Raw genomic sequence first — 17,041 nt, 5'->3', positions numbered from 1 at the left:
GCAGGTTTACAAATAAAAGTAACCAAACTGAAAAAGGAACGAATTTTGTAAGTATCAGTATGTAATGCCTATGTCTTATTTATTAATTAGTAGTTTATATTAATTGTCAGTTTTGTTATTTGAAAAACTTCATGTCTTATAAAGGAATTAACTTTGGGCTAATTAATTGTGGTTATATTTTTATTTTTTTATGTTTAAAGTAAAAAATCTTGTTACTAAGTACAGGCTTAGTAAATATGCATATGTATATTTTACTATATTATAATATAAAATCATCTTTTCATAGAACAGTTAGTGAAATGAGAATTGTTTGTCATTCTTTTCTCTGGCATATTAATTTCTAGAATTCAAAGTATTACAAGGAGGGGAGAAGAATAATTGAGATTTCTAAACTTGTAAAAAATGGAAGCCAGATATGGTGACAGACATCTATAATCTTAGCACTTGAGAGTAGAGGTAGGCAGATTATGAATTCAAAAATAGCTTCTGCTACATAGTAAGTTTGAGGCCAGCCTAAACTACATACAAATCCAGTCTTAACCAGAGAGGAGTGTTTCTGTAGTCTCAGCACTTGGGAGATGATGTAGGAGAATCAGGAGTTCTAGACCAATCTCATTTAGATAGCCTGAGCTACATGAGAACTTGTCTTAAAAACAATAGTGGTCCTGAGCCTGAAGCTGCACCTAGAATCTTAGTACTTGGGAGGTAGAGGCAGGAAGAGCAGGAGTTAGAAGTACATGTGAACTACATGAGATTTTATTTTTAAAGACACAGAGCATGTGTATGAATGTGAATGAATACTTAATACAATGAATGAATGCTAGTGAAATGGGTATTCTGATACTACTTCTAAGAAGTTTAGAATAACCAGAAGCCCCCTGAATTACTTTGAATATTAAACTTCATCATACGTGATTTTCAAGTTGTACCATGGCTATTTAGAGTTTGCACGTTTGAGAATTTGAAGTAAATAGCTGAATAGAATGTCAATAAATATCACAAAAAACAATGTCATTATGACAAGGGCTTTACAGTATATACCTATATGCATCAGCTCCCATGGTGTAATGGTTAATGCTCTGGACTCTGAATCCAGCGATCTGAGTTTGTATCTTGGTGGACTATACCTATATATTCCTTATCTCCTGTTTCTGATATTTCCAGACTATTGCTCACCATTTATATTTATTTAAAAAGGAACTTTTCCTTCACCCCTAGAAAATAATATTTGATAGCAGAGATAGATTCAGAAACGGGAAAAATACAAAAACTTTAAACATGGGGCTGGAGAGATGGCTTAATCACTAAGCCTTAGTGATTAAGTATTGTGTAATCACACTGAGGTAAATAAAACTGATTTATTAAGGGTTTGTATTGGGAAGGGATGAACTCACAAATACAGAAAAAAGGCAGACGGCTCACTGATCCCTCATTGTCTCTCCACCATCCTGGGTCTCCCCTCACACTAAGCAAGAGCCAGAGCAAAAGAATGAACAGCTTCTCTTGCAGCTTATCAGTGGACACATAGCACCTCAGGCCACATTCGAAATGCCATTTCCTTAAAAGCTAATTGGCTGAATGGATTCCTACAACAATTTTCTCTTTTGTCTAAGAGGGTTCTAAACATAATACAAAACTATATACAATAAGAATAAATAATCAAGTATTACCCAGGAGAAATAAAAGGCAAAAACCATGTACAAAAATAGAACTACAACCAACATGAAGAACATCAAGCAAGAAACACATGCTAGATGTCCAGTCTAAGGTAATTAGCAAATAGCAGATTATTTCAATAGTTATCCTATCCTAAGGAGTCTTTTACCTAAAATGTCTTAGTTAAATTTTGAGAGGAAAGTAGCTGTGACTGTCTAGGCTTCAACCCCATCAAAAACCTGAGAAGAAAAATATTACCTGAGTAAGCAGGAAGTGCAAGCAAGCAACTTTCAGAAGGTACCATAAGTGACAAACAGCTGGCTACCTGGACAGTCACCCAAAGTCTCATTTTTAACATTAGGGCAGCCAACTTTGGCTAAGGCCTGGAGTATCTGATGGACCATTTTCAGAATCAGGAGATTTTAAAAGACTGTCCTACCCTGTTTTGGCAAGGTTCAGCAGTTGTTTTTGCTTGTATCCTGCTTGTCCAGTTTGGACAGTGTGCATACTGCAAGGGTAGTTCTTTGTTCAAAGGCTAGTTTTGCCAAGAAGAAAATAAGCTCCAAGTGGAGTGTCTTTGGTGTCCAACGTTCTCTCTGGAATAGATCTGTGCTGCCAGGAGCAATTGTGTCTCATATCAACAGAATCCTGAGTTATTTAAATACCGTATTTTACAGTTCTTTGAAGTGTTTGGAGATTATCTATCTGTGCAGAGTACTTCTCTGTGCATCTAGAGAGCCTGATTAACATAACTAAAAGTATGAGAAACAGGAATGACTATTAATCTATAGTTTTTAAATAACCCGTGTATCTGAAAGACTAGGGCTTCATGTAAGAACATAAACAGTCTTTAAGCAGATGTGCGGCATGAGGACAATGACCTGCTACAGCTTATCAGTGGACACTTAGCACCTACCCAAAGGGCCACACGGCTGGTCCCCCAAAAGCTAATTAGCTGAATAGATTCCTGCAACAGTTAAGAGTACTTGTTCTTGTAGAGGACCCAGGATTCAATTCCTAACAAACGTGGTGGTATATAGCCTTACCTCCATATGCAGGAGATCTTTGTCCTCTTCTGACTTCCACAGATACCAGATACTATATTGGTGCCCGTGCAAACATACTGGCAAATGATGTATGTGTGTGTGTTTTGTGTGTATATGTACACACACACACACACATATGTGTATATAAATACATTATATATACATATATACATACATACATATATACCAGAAAAGAAGGACATAGTGAAAACTGTAGTGCATTAAAAGATAATAAAAAAAATGGTCATGTAACTCACATGGTAGACTATATACCATGGGCAGAGCCCTGAAGTTGATTCCTAGTACCAAATGAAAACCAGGCATGGTGATACAGCACTAATTGTAAAAGGCAATAACCACCAATTGAGCCTTAAAAAATATGATAAGAAACAGTATTTGTAGGTAGATATATGGCTTAATGATTAAGAGCACTCACTGCTCTTCCATAGGACTCAAGTCCCAGCATCACTGCCCACAATAGCCTGTAATTCCAGTTCCAAGGGATCTGACAGCCTCTTCTGACTTTTCTGGGGATCAGACACACATGGTACACATAACATTTATGTAGGCAAAACACTCACCTATAAAATAGAATATGTGAGTTTAAAATAGAAAATGTATTTGCAAATTTCATAAATTCTTCAAAGTGTCTTCCTACAAGATACCAAATTCAAAGGTTGGGATTCATTACAACTGAGAAACCCAGCAGACTTAACAAATCAAATGATCAGAGTTAACATCAATAATAATGAGATGTATTTATCTTAAGGGTCTCTTGATATGGTGCAGTAAAAAGGGTGCAATATTACTTCTCATATTCTTAGCAAATAGTTTTATGCTGCAGAAGCATAGTCAACATAGTCAGCAGAATAACTTAGTACTTTGCAATAATGTCAGCACGACAGAGACTTCCAGATTGGAAGAGATGTGAGAAATATACTGTAGGGTCCTGGACCAGAGAAATTATGTTAAAGGAACATTTGGTAAAATTTAAATTGGGGTTTGTTAATTATTTACCACTTACCATTGTTTTTATTAGTGTTAATTTTATTTTGACTATTGGTTGTGATTTTCTATATTTATAAATTATTTGTAAATCTGAGGTTGTTTTCAAAATGAAACATTAGAAAAGATAAACTTCTCTCCCCCAAACTATTAAATATTGAAGAAACTAAGACTAATCTTAGCAAGAAATAAACTAAGAAAATGGCTATTGAGTAGGCAACTGAAAATGTTGCTACAGTTTGTCACCAACTCTACAGTAGCCAGTAAAGAGTCATTACTGGTGCAGTTCCTGGAGCATGATATTCCTTCTGTGGCACAGTTTTATTTCTGTGGGTTATAGAGCTTAATAAACTGTCTAGCTTTTAAGTTGCTTTAATACCAATAATATGGCCTTATATTTACTCATTATATGTTTATATGTGTATAAAGAATTGTGTTTGTTACCTCAAAAATTTTATTTCAAAGTGAAATGATAAAATTGCATTTTATTGGATGAGACCAAAATACAGTTATTTCCTTAATAGGTAAAATTTATTTTTATATCCACTTGAAATATAATGGAAATATCTTTTATTTAAGAATATACTTTTCTTTGATGCTACAATTGCTTTGAGTTACTTGAGTTTTAGTATTTGTGTTGATGTCCTTTGTAAACATTGTCAACAGATTATAAATACTGTCAGTAATATCATACAATGATTTAATGAAAGCCAACTAAAATATCTAGATGACTATGTACTGGCATCATTCCACAGTTCCCCTTGTATTGTAGGAGGCTGCTTGTTCCCGACTGCTGAGCCCCGAAATAATCACACAGAAACTATATTATTTGCAATACTATTTGGCAAATAGCTTAAGCGTATTTCTGGCTAACTCATATCCTAAACTAACCCATCTCCATTAATCTGTGTATCCCTACGTAGCTGTGGCTTACCTCCACCTTCTTTCTCCCAGCATTGTTTAGTTTTCCCTGCCTGGCTCTGCTCTGCTCTAGGCTCAAGCCAGCTTTCTTTATTCATTAATGGTAATCACAGCATACAGGAGAATCCCCACATCACCCTTGTACAATACTCTCAACACTCTGGGAGTTCTTGTTCACTTTTACTTTTTAAAATAGAATTTTTTTTTAAAGATTTATTTATTTATTATGTATTCAGTGTTCATGTATCCCTGCAGGCCAGAAGAGGGCTCCAAACCTCATTACAGATGGTTGTGAGCACATTGGTTGCTGGGAATTGAACTCAGGACCTTTGGAAGAACAGGCAAAGCTCTTAACTACTGAGCCATCTCTCCAGTCCTTAAAAAAGAATTTTATTGTTATTATCATTATTTATATGTTTGGATATTTTGCCTTCATGTATGCCTATGCACCATGTGTGTACTTGGTGCACATGAAGTTTAGAAGACAGTCTTAGATCTTGAAATTAGAGTTACAGATGATTGTGAGCAGTCATGCTGCTAGGAATCCTGAGTCCTAGAAGAGCAGCCAGTCCTCTTCACCACTGAGCCATCTCTTCAGCTTCAGTGTTTGGCTTTTTCTGATAGGTTGAAATCTTTTTTGTTGCTTCATGGGTCAGTGTTAGTTACTAATGTAAATTCTAAATTAACAACTGCTGATTCAAATGACTTTAAGAGTCAAATATTGCCGGGTGATGGTGGCGCACGCCTTTAATCCCAGCACTCGGGAGGCAGAGGCAGGCAGATCTATGTGAGTTCTAGGCCAGCCTGGTCTACAAGAGCTAGTTGCAGGACAGGAACCAAAAGCTACGGAGAAACCCTGTCTCGAAAAAACCCCCCCAAAAAAAGAGTCAAATATTGATCATTTGTAAGAAGCAGTACCAAAACCCAGAAATTATTGTGCTTACTCCTTGATTGTGAATTTTACATTACTTTCACTACATATTTTTGAAAGAATTTAGTTTTTTTTAATGTGGACCTTTCCAATAAACCTGTTAATTTTATTTTCTAAAATATTACTATTTTAAATGATTAAGTTATAAAGTAGCATTTTATTTTCTCTTGAATCAAAGTAATTACCCAGCAAATTGAATTACACAGTCTTAGAATTGTTCTAGATTTGCTTATTGTAAACATAGATTTGTTGTTTTTTTTTTTTTTGTCCTTTTTTTGGTTGTTTTTGTTTTTTGAGACAGGGTTTTCCTGTGTAACTTTGGAGCCTGTCCTGGAACTCGCTCTGTAGACCAGGCTGGCCTCAAACTCACAAAGATCTGCCTGCTTCTGCCTTTGAGTGTTGGGATTAAAGGTGTGCGCCACCACTACCCAACATAAATATACTTTTTACGAGTATTATTTTTCACCCATAGCTAAACAGCCACATAAAGATGCTTATTGGATGTGTAAATTAGTGTTGACGATGAGTTTCTTAAAATTACTTATAATACTTCTGAATCTAAAGAATGGGAACACGGCTAGTTAGTCAGTTGGTAATAGCAATGTTTTACTTTAATTTGTAGCTCCCAGTCATTGGTCTTTTTAGCACCTTCTTTAATGTCTGTGGATTTCAGGTAAATTGGGGCTTGCCAGTTTAGTAGCAAAAATGAGGCTGGGCAATGGTGGTGCACGCCTTTAATCCCAGCACGCCTTTAATCCCAGCACAGGCAGAAGTAGGCAGATCTTTGTGAGTTCAAGGCCAGCCTGGTCACACAAGCTAGTTTCACAATAGGCTCCAAAGCTATAGAGAAACCCTGTCTCCGGGGGAGAAAAACAAAAATGAGTATTCAATTTCCTAGTAACTAGGAAAGTAAAGGGTAGTTTTGTTTGTTTTTTGCCTTCTCCAAACTAAGCTAGGTGCTTGCATAGTGGAACACGGATTTTGTGTTTATCTACCTTATATCTATTTCATAACAAATAATTTTTATAATGATCAATTAGTCAATCTGATAATCTTAGAAATCTGCCATTGCTTAATGGGGAAAAAAATCTTTATTTTACTAAGGAAAAAAAAACAATAACATACTTCTACCCTAATCAGCCATTTAGGTTTTTTTTTTTCTTTTAAGACAAGGTAATGTGTGTGAACATATGTGTATTCACATGTGTATGGAGACCAGAGGCCAATGTTGGGTGTTTTCATTTGCTTTTCTCCTTAAGTTTTTAGACAGGATCTCACTGATTTTGCTAGGCTGTCTGGCCAGCAAGCCCCAGAGGTTCTCCTGTCTCTGCCTCCCCGGTTCCTGGGGATGGGAGCGAGCACTTTACTGTCTGAACTGTCTTCTCCAGCACAGCATAACACAAACTTCGGAATTATAGTGTCAGAACTATCCTTTTAATTTTCTATGGAATCTTTATTTATTTCTTAAATCTAGAGATGCACAAAGACTGGAAGAATTCTTCACCAAAAATCAACAGCTGAGAGACCAACAGAAAGTCCTTCAGGAAACCATTAAAATTTTAGAAGATAGGTAAGTTTGGTACTTGAATAATATTTATTTTCCTCTCAATGGGAGTCCATTCTGGAACTGAAAGTGACTCCCCCCACCCTAGTTTTATGTCATCGTTGAATAAGTCCTTTCTGACACTGAGGATGTACTCCCAGGTTTTGTGTGTTTTTTCTCATTATTTTTATTAGTCATAGCTTAATGTATAAATGGTGTCTTTAATGTTAGATATCCTTCAATGCTTACATTTTCTTATATTTCTAAGTATATTGAAACTAATAAATTCTATTGTCTTCTTTTCTACTCTGATTTTGCTTTTATAGTTTTTTACTTTTCACCAAATGTAGAGATTCTTCTTTCTGAATATTCTTGAGTTAACATTCTCAACTTTTATACATAACCTTTTTTTTAACTGAGATTAAATCAATACCCAGGAATAAAAACACTTCCAGAATTGAGTGCTTTCCATGTTCATATATGTTACAAAAAGGCCTAACTGATTTGAACTTGCATCTTTTTTTTAAAGTGGTGGAGTGATTTCTAAATTTATATATTTTGTGTGTATGTGTGCATGTGGGGTCCCAGGAATCTAATTTATGTTATCATACTTGGCAGCAAAAGCCTTTACCTGCAGGACCGTCTTATCATTCCAAAATAATGTAGAACTCTGCACAATGCAGATCAGAACTGAGTGTCATCTCTAGTCGTAAGGATATCCACTTACTTAGGCAGTAGTATGTGGAAAAGATCTTCGTGCTTTGGGAATCACATATCTGAATCTTAATTCCAACTTCAGTGTATCTTTAAGGAGGATTTCATAGACATAGTGCTAGGAAGCAAATGTAGTTACATGGTATATTTGAGTAACAATAGGAAGGATACTTAAGATTTTTAATGGGTAGCCTTTCTAAGGCAGTGATATTGAGATAAAACTTGAATGAAATGGGTGTGGAGGAAACAATTTTAGAATATGGTTTTGTTTGTTTTGCTCGAACTGGCTCTGTACATTTGACTCTTATTTCTTCCTCACGTTCTTTATCTAAGCCCATTTGAAGATCCTCCCTTTCCAGTGTCTTAAAACATATTTCACTTTGTATTTAATTGGTCTTCTAGTTTAGTTAGCTTTTGTAACTTTTACTTCTTCTTATTTATTTGTTTATTCATTGGTGTTTTTGAAACAGTGTCCCACTATGTAAACTCTGACAGTCTTGAAGCTAACTATGTATACCATGCCTGCCTCTGCCTCCCATATTTTGGTATTTAAGGGTGTGTGCCCAACTATACTTTATGTGAGTTTTCCTATCCTACAGTCTTTTTGAGAAGTGTCAGTACATCTACTTCCTTTGGAAGTGTTTTATAAATTATTCAAATAAGATGTCTAGTTGTTAATTCTGTAATTCTTTAGAACTAGACTACTTTATTGAAAGATGTCTAACTTCTGACCATTCTGGTCGTTGATTTCATTTGAATCATGCATGTTTCGTTGCTGTTTTTCACTTAAAATGTTGCTGCCTGCTGCTGTTTTATCTTTGAGACAGATGTTTTTAGGCTGTCTTTTAACTCGTTCCTTCTGCCTCAACCTTCTCAATGTTTGGATTACAGTCTTCAGTGTTTTTTGTGCCCAGGTCATGGTTCATTTTCAGTGAGCGTCTGTGTGCATCTTGAATTAACTTTATACCCAGGCATCTGGCAATTGGTTTTCAAATTAACACCATAAGACACATGGTAGGTATATTTTCCATAAAAGAAAATAGCCGGCAAAGAAGAGAGAAACTTTTCCAGGATTTCATAGTTAATACGTAAATAGATCAAATCTGAAACTTTCCTTATTGCCCATAGTTTTATGGTTTTGTGATACTTCGTGGGCCTTAGTTTTATGAATGTCAGTGTAAATTAATTACATCTCAAGAGTGTTTATGCTTGACTCACATTGCCAGAACTGATCTGAAATGTGCAATCTTCAACATTGCTTATTTTGTAGCCTATTCTTTTTGGAAGGTTCTTTTTTTAATTGCTACTGAATACTATCTTTAAGTAGTTTTAGTAAAGTTTTGCCTTTAAATTTCTCTTTATTTCTATGTCACATATAAGAATGATATGTAGAGCAAGTTATTAATTTTCTTTTCTTTAAGCTTTCATTTATGTGTATATGTATGTCTTCATGTTTGTATGTGCACATGGTAGACCAGGAGGTTGTCAGAGCCACTGGAGATGGAGATTGGCAGTTGTGAGATGCCTGGTGCTGCAGGGAACTAAACTCCAGTCCTCTGCAAGAGCAGCAGATGTTTTAGATTACACCTATCTTTTCAGCTTCCTAGGACAAGCCTTAAAGTATAAAAATCGATATTTTGTTGAGGGTGTTAAAAGTAACATCTATTTTATGAAAATGTGTTTTCTCCCTCCCCCCCTTCTTCAAGACAAAGTCTCACATATTACATGCTGTCCTGAAACTTGTTATATAGCTCAGGATGGCTTTGAACTTCTGAACCTCCTAATTCTACTTCCCACGTGCTGAGATTACAGTTGTGTACCACCGCACCCAGTTTATGTGATATTTCGGACTGGTCCAGGCTTTCTGGGGATGTTCCACCAACTGAGCTTTGTGAACTTTTCTAAGCATTAGTTTTGATGCTTGCTAGTAGGATTGGGGTTAAGGGTCTTTTAAGATGGAATGATTTCCATTCCTTTTTTAAAATTACATGAGCCAGTTGTTAGTAGTTCATTAGGTGTGCAGTGCCTTCCATACTGACCCCTCTTCAGTGGTACTTGCATTACTGCCCATATTTGAATTCTTGGTAAGAAATGTAGTAACTGAAAAACAGGCTGCCAGCACCATGTTAAGATCTACAATGCTGTCTTTCCATGCGTAATGTATTTGTAGCATTCTTCCTAATCCCTGGAAGGCTCCAATAGAACCTGTGGGGAGTGAAATCCAGCATCAATATCCCAGTTTAATTTCATGAGTTTTTCTTCAGAGGCATAAATGATGCCGTCTTGCAGTCCTGGTGACCACAGAGCCAAGGCAGCACAAGGGCTGCTGGAAAATGAGCATCTGATTCTCATTTCTTAATTTTTTTTTTTTTGATATTTTGTTGGTTGGTTGGTGGGCTGTCCTCAAACTCACTTTGTAGACCAAACTGGCCTCAAACTCACATGGTGTTTCTCTCTGACTCTGCCTTCTTCCTCCCAGCATTCAGTTGTCTTCCCCGCCTACCTAAGATATGCTCTGTCAACAGGCCAAGACAGTTTCTTTATTCATTAATGGTAATCACAGCACACAGAGGGGACTCCTACATCAATTCAAGACCAGTTTGGGCTACACAGTAAGATCGGCCTAGCAGCATAATAGGATGAACCCTATCTCAAAATCAAAATACGAATAATTTTTAGCCAGATGTGGTAGCATAGCCTTTAATTCCAGCACTGGGGAGGCTGAGGCAGGATCTTTGAATGTGAGATCAGCCTGGTCACCAGCCAGGTCTACAAGGTGAAATCATCTTAAAATAAATAAATAAAAAGTTTTTAAGGGTACAAAGGAAAGAAAAAAAAAGACTTTGGGTAATAATTAAAGTGATAATTTCATCCAGAACTGCAGTGTATAGGCAATGATACGGTATTTCTTTGTTAGTGTTATGGGAATTTATTCTGCTGATAATACCATAGCATGGTTTCAGGTTAGATACAAGTGTATTAAAGGGTTAGTATTAAATAGATGGTTGTCGCTGTAATCACCAAGTCAATTCTTTAGATCTTTATAAAGTACAAAACTCTTCAAATGCTTTTATAGTTTGGTCATCCTTAATACCACATCTGTAGCTATAGAGCCGGGTTGGCACCTGAATTTGATTCCTACATTCACGTCCGACCACTCACAACCCCCTGCAGCTCTAGCTCCTGGGGGACCTGTACTCATGTGCACGTACACACAGGCACACATCTGTACACATAATTAGGAAATAAAAATAAATTTTTTAAAATTCCAAAATTCAGAATGGTTTGAAATCCCAGAACTTTTCAATGTCATGCCAACATTCCAAAATTTTTATATGAAGTGACACTTCAAATTTTGGACTTTTTAAAAGAAATGGTTTTAGACTGCAAATACTACAAAGCCAAGAAACTAAAATCTGAAACACCGGAGTGCCAAATCTATGAAAAAGGATACTCGTTCTGTATAAGGAAATATGTGTTAGTAGCTGAAAAATACTTTTGTTTCTGTCCACAGGTTAAGAGCAGGATTGTGTGATCGCTGTGCAGTAACTGAAGAACATATGCACAAAAAGCAGCAGGAGTTTGAAAATATCCGACAGCAGAATCTTAAGCTTATTACAGAGCTTAGTGAGTTCCCTTTCATTTTTTACTACATACTTTGAGTATACTGTTCTGTTGTTAAAACTTACTAGGGAATTGGTTATAATTATATTAATTGCTTACATATTAAAACTTTTGGTGTCTTTTATAGATGTAATCTTATTGTTTTGGTAAGAAATATATAGATATGTATTTATATATACGATGAGTTATATATGTACTGTTTACATTGTCCCTTAAAATCTCACCAAGTTTTACAAGAAACATATTTCTGGGCATGTCTATATTTTATTTCTTTTATCTTGATTGAATGCAGTTAGATGCATAGTAAAGTTAAATACAACAATGTAGTATGCTCACAAAGGTGAGTACTATCTTGATTTTCATGTATGTATGTTACTGAGTATATTATTTTCAGTTTCCTCTTTCTACCCATTCATTGTAGTGTTTTGTTAAATTCCTAGCTCTTGTCTATTAAAGTCATTTTTTTTTTTTTTTTACTTTGGTCATCCCTAAAGAAAAACAGAGCTGCCACATCCTACTGTTTCTACGTAATGGGCTGCTTGTCGCTATACCTCCTTCATTAGTTCAGATAATCTTTTCCCTTCCTTCCCCTCCCCTCTAACCCTCTCTCCTCTCTTTTCAAGATAGGGTCTTCCATTGTAGCCCACACTAGCCTTCTGTGCTCGAGTTTATAATCCTCCTACCTCAGCTTCTTCAATATTGGAATTATAGATAATATTTTAACTTGGCTGGCTCAAGGTACTCATTTCTTTTAATTATCTTCAGAAGTCATCTTGTCTGTGCTTTGTTTTCATTTTGCTATATGCTGTACTACATATCAACATTTTGGTCTTTCTATTATTTGTCTATGAAAAATGCTAGTTGATTTTCTTAGTTTTATTTGATTCGTTTTCTGAGCTAGGTTCTCATTCTGCAGCCTAGGCTGATCTTGAAGTCGTGGCAATCTTCCTGCCTCGATCTCTCAAGTTCTGAAGTTAATAGATTTGAGCCACCATGCACAGCTTCCTGGTAATTCTGTTCTTATTACTCTATAACAAAAGAAACTTAAGGGAAAGGGCTTATCTTTTCTTGGCTTACAATTCTAGTCCATCACAGCAGGGAAGTCACAGTGGCAAGAGCTTCCCGTAATATTGCACCCATAGTACTCAGGTCTTTCTCCACTTACACGGTTCCTCATTCCCTGCTTGGGGAAAGGTCTCACTCACCTCAACTTAATCAGTCTACTCTCTCATAGGCATGCATAAAGGCAGTTTTAGATTTTATCAAGTTGACAGTTAACACTAACTAGAAACCCTGATTTTTTAGTCTAGTTTTAAAAGACATTCTTCACTAATTATACTCAGTCTTTCTTTTTGTACAGTAATACTCTATATGAGAGAATCATTTGTTCAGTTTGTTTATATTTCTGTGAATAAATGTGATTTATGCTTGCATATGGGAATGCAGGTTCATGTGCCTAAGTGCACATGTGGAGGACAGAGGTCAGTGTTGCGTATCCTCTTCTGCTTTTCACTTTAGTTTTTGTGTTCAGTGAGAGCCCTCTCTCTGAGCCTGGAGTTCACAGTCTTGGCTAGACTGGCTGGCCAGCAATCCCTGGGAAATCTTCCTGTCTTTGCCCTCCTTGCTCCACATTCCTAGTGCTAAGGTTACAGACATGTGCTATCATACCATGGTTTTATGTGGATGCTGGAGACGTGATACAGCAAGCATTTTAACATGGGGCCATCTCCCCAGCGACCATTTATTAATTCCTTCTTTAATATTAAAAGTAAAATTTACTGGACAAATTCTCCAAGAATTCTTGAAGAAATTGTTAGCCCATTGTATGAAAGGGCCAGTCAGTCCAGTCTATTTCTAAATAAAAGCAACAGCATTGATAATGGGAATGGTAAAATTGACATCTGGCATAGTATTTAAGACATACTGAAAGCCGGGTGGTGGTGCACACTTTTAATCCCAGCACTCAGGAGGCAGAGGCAGGTGGATCTATGTGAGTTTGAGACCAGCCTGGTCTGCAAGAGCTAGTTGCAGAACAGGCTCCAAAGCTACAGAGAAACCCTGTCTAAAAAATAAAAAAAACCTACTGCAAAGTTAAGAATTGAAAGGCTGGGGCTGGAGAGATGGCTCAGCGGTTAAGAGCACTGACTGCTCTTCCAGAGGACCCGGGTTCGATTCCCAGCACCCACATGGCAGCTCACAACTGTCTGAAAATGCAGTTCCATGAGATCTGACACCTTCACACCAACAAACATAATAAAGTTAAATAAAAAGTAAAAAAAAAAAAAAAAAAAAAAAAGAATTGAAAGGCTAAATTTTATGCATATTCTCCCACGACTTCCCTTTGTATATTGTTAGTATATGTGAAGAAAAAAAAATGTTGTGCTATAGAGCGACTTCACATGGATTGTGGTAAGTTTTGCTGTAGGTAAAATAAGATTTTGTTATTACTTTCATTGAAAACTGATTACACTTTCTCCTCTTCTACTTCTCCCAGATCCTCCTCACCTCCTTCGATTCTGATCCACCCCCTTTCTTCTCTCATTAGAAAACAGACTTCTGTGACAATAAAATGTAATAACGTGAAACAAAACTGACATTGTTGTAGGACAAAACAAGCAGAGGGAAAAGAGCCCAAGAGCACACTCTCGAATCCCTTGAAAACACTAAACTGGAAGCCATTGTATATATGCAAAGAATCTATATGTATGGTAAAATGAGAGAAGAAAAAAACAGATAAATAAAATCAGTTAAAAAAATTAAGGAAAAAAAGAAGGCCAGGCGGTGGTGGCGCACACCTTTAATCCCAGCACTCAGGAGGCAGAGGCAGGTGGATCTCTGTGAGTTCAAGGCCAGCCTGGTCTACAAGAGCTAGTTCCAGGACAGGAACCAAAAGCTACGGAGAAACCCTGTCTCGAAAAAGAAAAAAAAAAAAAAAGAAGAGCCCTAACATGACATTGTGAGACAAGGAACCCCCAAAGATGCCATTTGTCTGCTGCTGGGCATGCAGCTTACTCTTAAAGCTTGTTTCCCCATGAGACTCCCTTGGAGGAAACTAAATTTTCATTTGCAAGTGTTTATAAGTTGAAAGTGCTCCTGAGTTAGGAGTGGGGGCTTGTGTTTACTTCTTTCAGCTCTAATATTCTGTCTCATGCAGATCCATGCAGGTTCTGATAGGAACCTGGGGCTGTCTCCAGTGGAAGTTACATCCTGTAGTTATTTCTCTGCCTTATAAATTAAACAAGGACAGAAAGATAGAATAGAGATAGATTCCATCAGGTACAACTTATAGTAGGACATGTTTAAATTATTCACAAAAAGGTATAAAGAAAGATTAATTTTACAAATGTGCTTATAAGTATTTTACTAATATTGAGCATTATTGTTTGTAATACTCAATATCAAACCCAGACCTTGGGGACACTAGAAAATACCTTTTCTTTTTTTTTTTTTTTTTTTTTTTTTTTGGTTTTTCGAGACAGGGTTTCTCTGTGGCTTTGGAGCCTGTCCTGGAACTAGCTCTGTAGACCAGGCTGGTCTTGAACTCACAGAGATCCACCTGCCTCTGCCTCCCGAGTGCTGGGATTAAAGGCATGTGCCACCATCGCCCAGCCTGAAATACTATTTTTGTAATTAAATTTATTTCAAGGTGTCTAAAATAATATTTGAAAATAGGACTGAATAACTCAGATAGAATTTTTTCTTGTCCTCAGTGTGACTAATTAGACTTCACTCCTTAATATTCTTTTACTCATAAGCATTAGATAAAATTATCAATTAATCAGTTACATAGAATTGGCATGATATGAAATACAGTAATCACTGCCCAGGAGCAAGCTAGTTTTGCACAGTAGTACTGACCTTGCATAACATTATGATTTAGGATTTGAAATCGTCATTTCTGGTCAGGTGTCAGCAATCCCTTTTAAGAAGTTGAGGCAGGAGAATTTCTGTGTTTTTGTTTGTGTTGTTGTTTTGGGGTTTTTTGTTTTGTTTTGTTTTGTTTTTTAGGCTATCCTGGCCCATATACTGAGTTTCAAAACAGCCTGGGCTACAGAGTAAAACCTTGTCTCAAAAGCAAAGGAATAAAGTCCTAGTTTCTTCATAAATGTTGTCGTAAGAACTGACGTGGACATCAATCTGCTTTCTCTTCCATGTTTATCAGTGAATGAAAAGAATACTCTTCAGGAAGAAAACAAAAAGCTTTCTGAGCAACTGCAGCAGAAAACTGAGTGAGTATTTTCTCTCAGCTGCAGCGAGAGCATTCTCCTACTTTTCTTGCTTTTATCACATTTAGTTGTACAAACTAATAGTCACAAATCTCATTTTTTAAAATTATGAAGTGCTGTACAGTAAAAACTTCAGAGGAAATTGCTGCATTTTGTTATGTTTTGGGGAATATCTATCAACATCTTAAAACATTTAGAGCATCAAATAACATAAATAGGAGAAAAATTATTTTATTATTTTATAGTTCAAATAAATATTTAAAATTATTTACTTCTTTTTCCAGTGTTGTAGAAGCTTCATAAGTACTTCCTCTTGCAGAATTCTTAGGCATATAAAACAACTTCCCTCTTCTATTTTTGTTCCCTCTTCCTTTCTCTGTAGGAATGAAAATAACTTTTTGTTCTCCCGTTTTCCCCTGCTGTTCTGTTTTGTATCATTCCTAATCTATACTGTGATTCTGCAGAGTAGTTTATTATCCATATTTTACAGATGAGAGAAGCAAAGCTCACAAAGTCAAATGACTTACTTATAGTTTCGTCACTAGTGAGTAGTACGAACACTAACCAAACCTATATCTTCAGAATTAAAAGCCTTGGTTTTTTCTACTGTGCAACACTATCTCAAAATGTAGAAACATACTTTTTTTCTAATCTGGTCTGACAAAATTCAGAGTAGTGATATGGCTTACTTTCAGTTCCCACTGTACTGGCTGGTTTCATGTCAGCTTGACACAGGTGGAGTTATTTGGGAAGAAGAAACTTTGGTTGAGATAGTTTCCCTACCAGATTGGTCTGTTTACAAGCCTATGGGCATTTTCTTGATTGACTGTTGTGGGAGACCTCAGCCTATTGTATTTGGTGCTACACATAGGCAGGTGGTCCTGGGTAGTAAAAGAAAGTAGGCTGAGCAGGCGATGAAGAACAAGCCAGTAAGCGGTTCTTCCCTCTCTACTTCAGTTCCTGCCTTCATTTTCATGCCTTTAGTTCCTGTTTTGATTTCCTTTCATGGTGCACGGTGATCAGGACATGTAACCTGAAATAGACCCTTTCCTCCCAAGTTGCTTTTGATCATGATAGGTGTTCGTTTGGGTTTTGGTTTGTTTGGTTTGGGTTTTTCAAGACAGGGTTTTTCTGTGTAGCTTTAGCTGTCTTGGAACTACCTCTGCAGATCAGGATGGCCTTGAGCTCACAGAAGTCCACCTGCCTTTGTCTCCTGAGTGCTGGGATTAAAGGCATGATCCACCTCCACCGGTCCTTGATCATGGTGTTTTATCACAGCAATGGAAACCCTTAGATACTTATTGTAAATTTATATTGTTTTAGAGTTTTTGTTGTTTTGGCTTGTATTTAAGTTTTGAAATGGAGTCTTGGGTCT

General features: G+C 36.6%; 1 protein-coding gene across 1 annotated transcript in view; it reads left to right on the top strand.

The window, feature by feature from the left end:
• Positions 1–17,041, top strand: part of Rbbp8 (RB binding protein 8, endonuclease) — a 69,993-nt gene that overhangs the window by 13,440 nt on the left and 39,512 nt on the right. The window contains exons 3-6 of the mRNA XM_075969296.1: positions 5–47; positions 7,034–7,129; positions 11,331–11,443; positions 15,603–15,669. Coding sequence (XP_075825411.1) covers positions 5–47; positions 7,034–7,129; positions 11,331–11,443; positions 15,603–15,669 — 319 coding nt within the window. The remainder of the gene's footprint in view (positions 1–4; positions 48–7,033; positions 7,130–11,330; positions 11,444–15,602; positions 15,670–17,041) is intronic.

The sequence above is a fragment of the Microtus pennsylvanicus genome, chromosome 4, assembly GCF_037038515.1.
Source record: "Microtus pennsylvanicus isolate mMicPen1 chromosome 4, mMicPen1.hap1, whole genome shotgun sequence".
Taxonomy (NCBI): Eukaryota; Metazoa; Chordata; class Mammalia; order Rodentia; family Cricetidae; genus Microtus; species Microtus pennsylvanicus.
The sequence above is the reverse complement of the archived record's forward strand: the minus strand, read 5'-3'. Positions and strand labels throughout refer to the sequence as shown.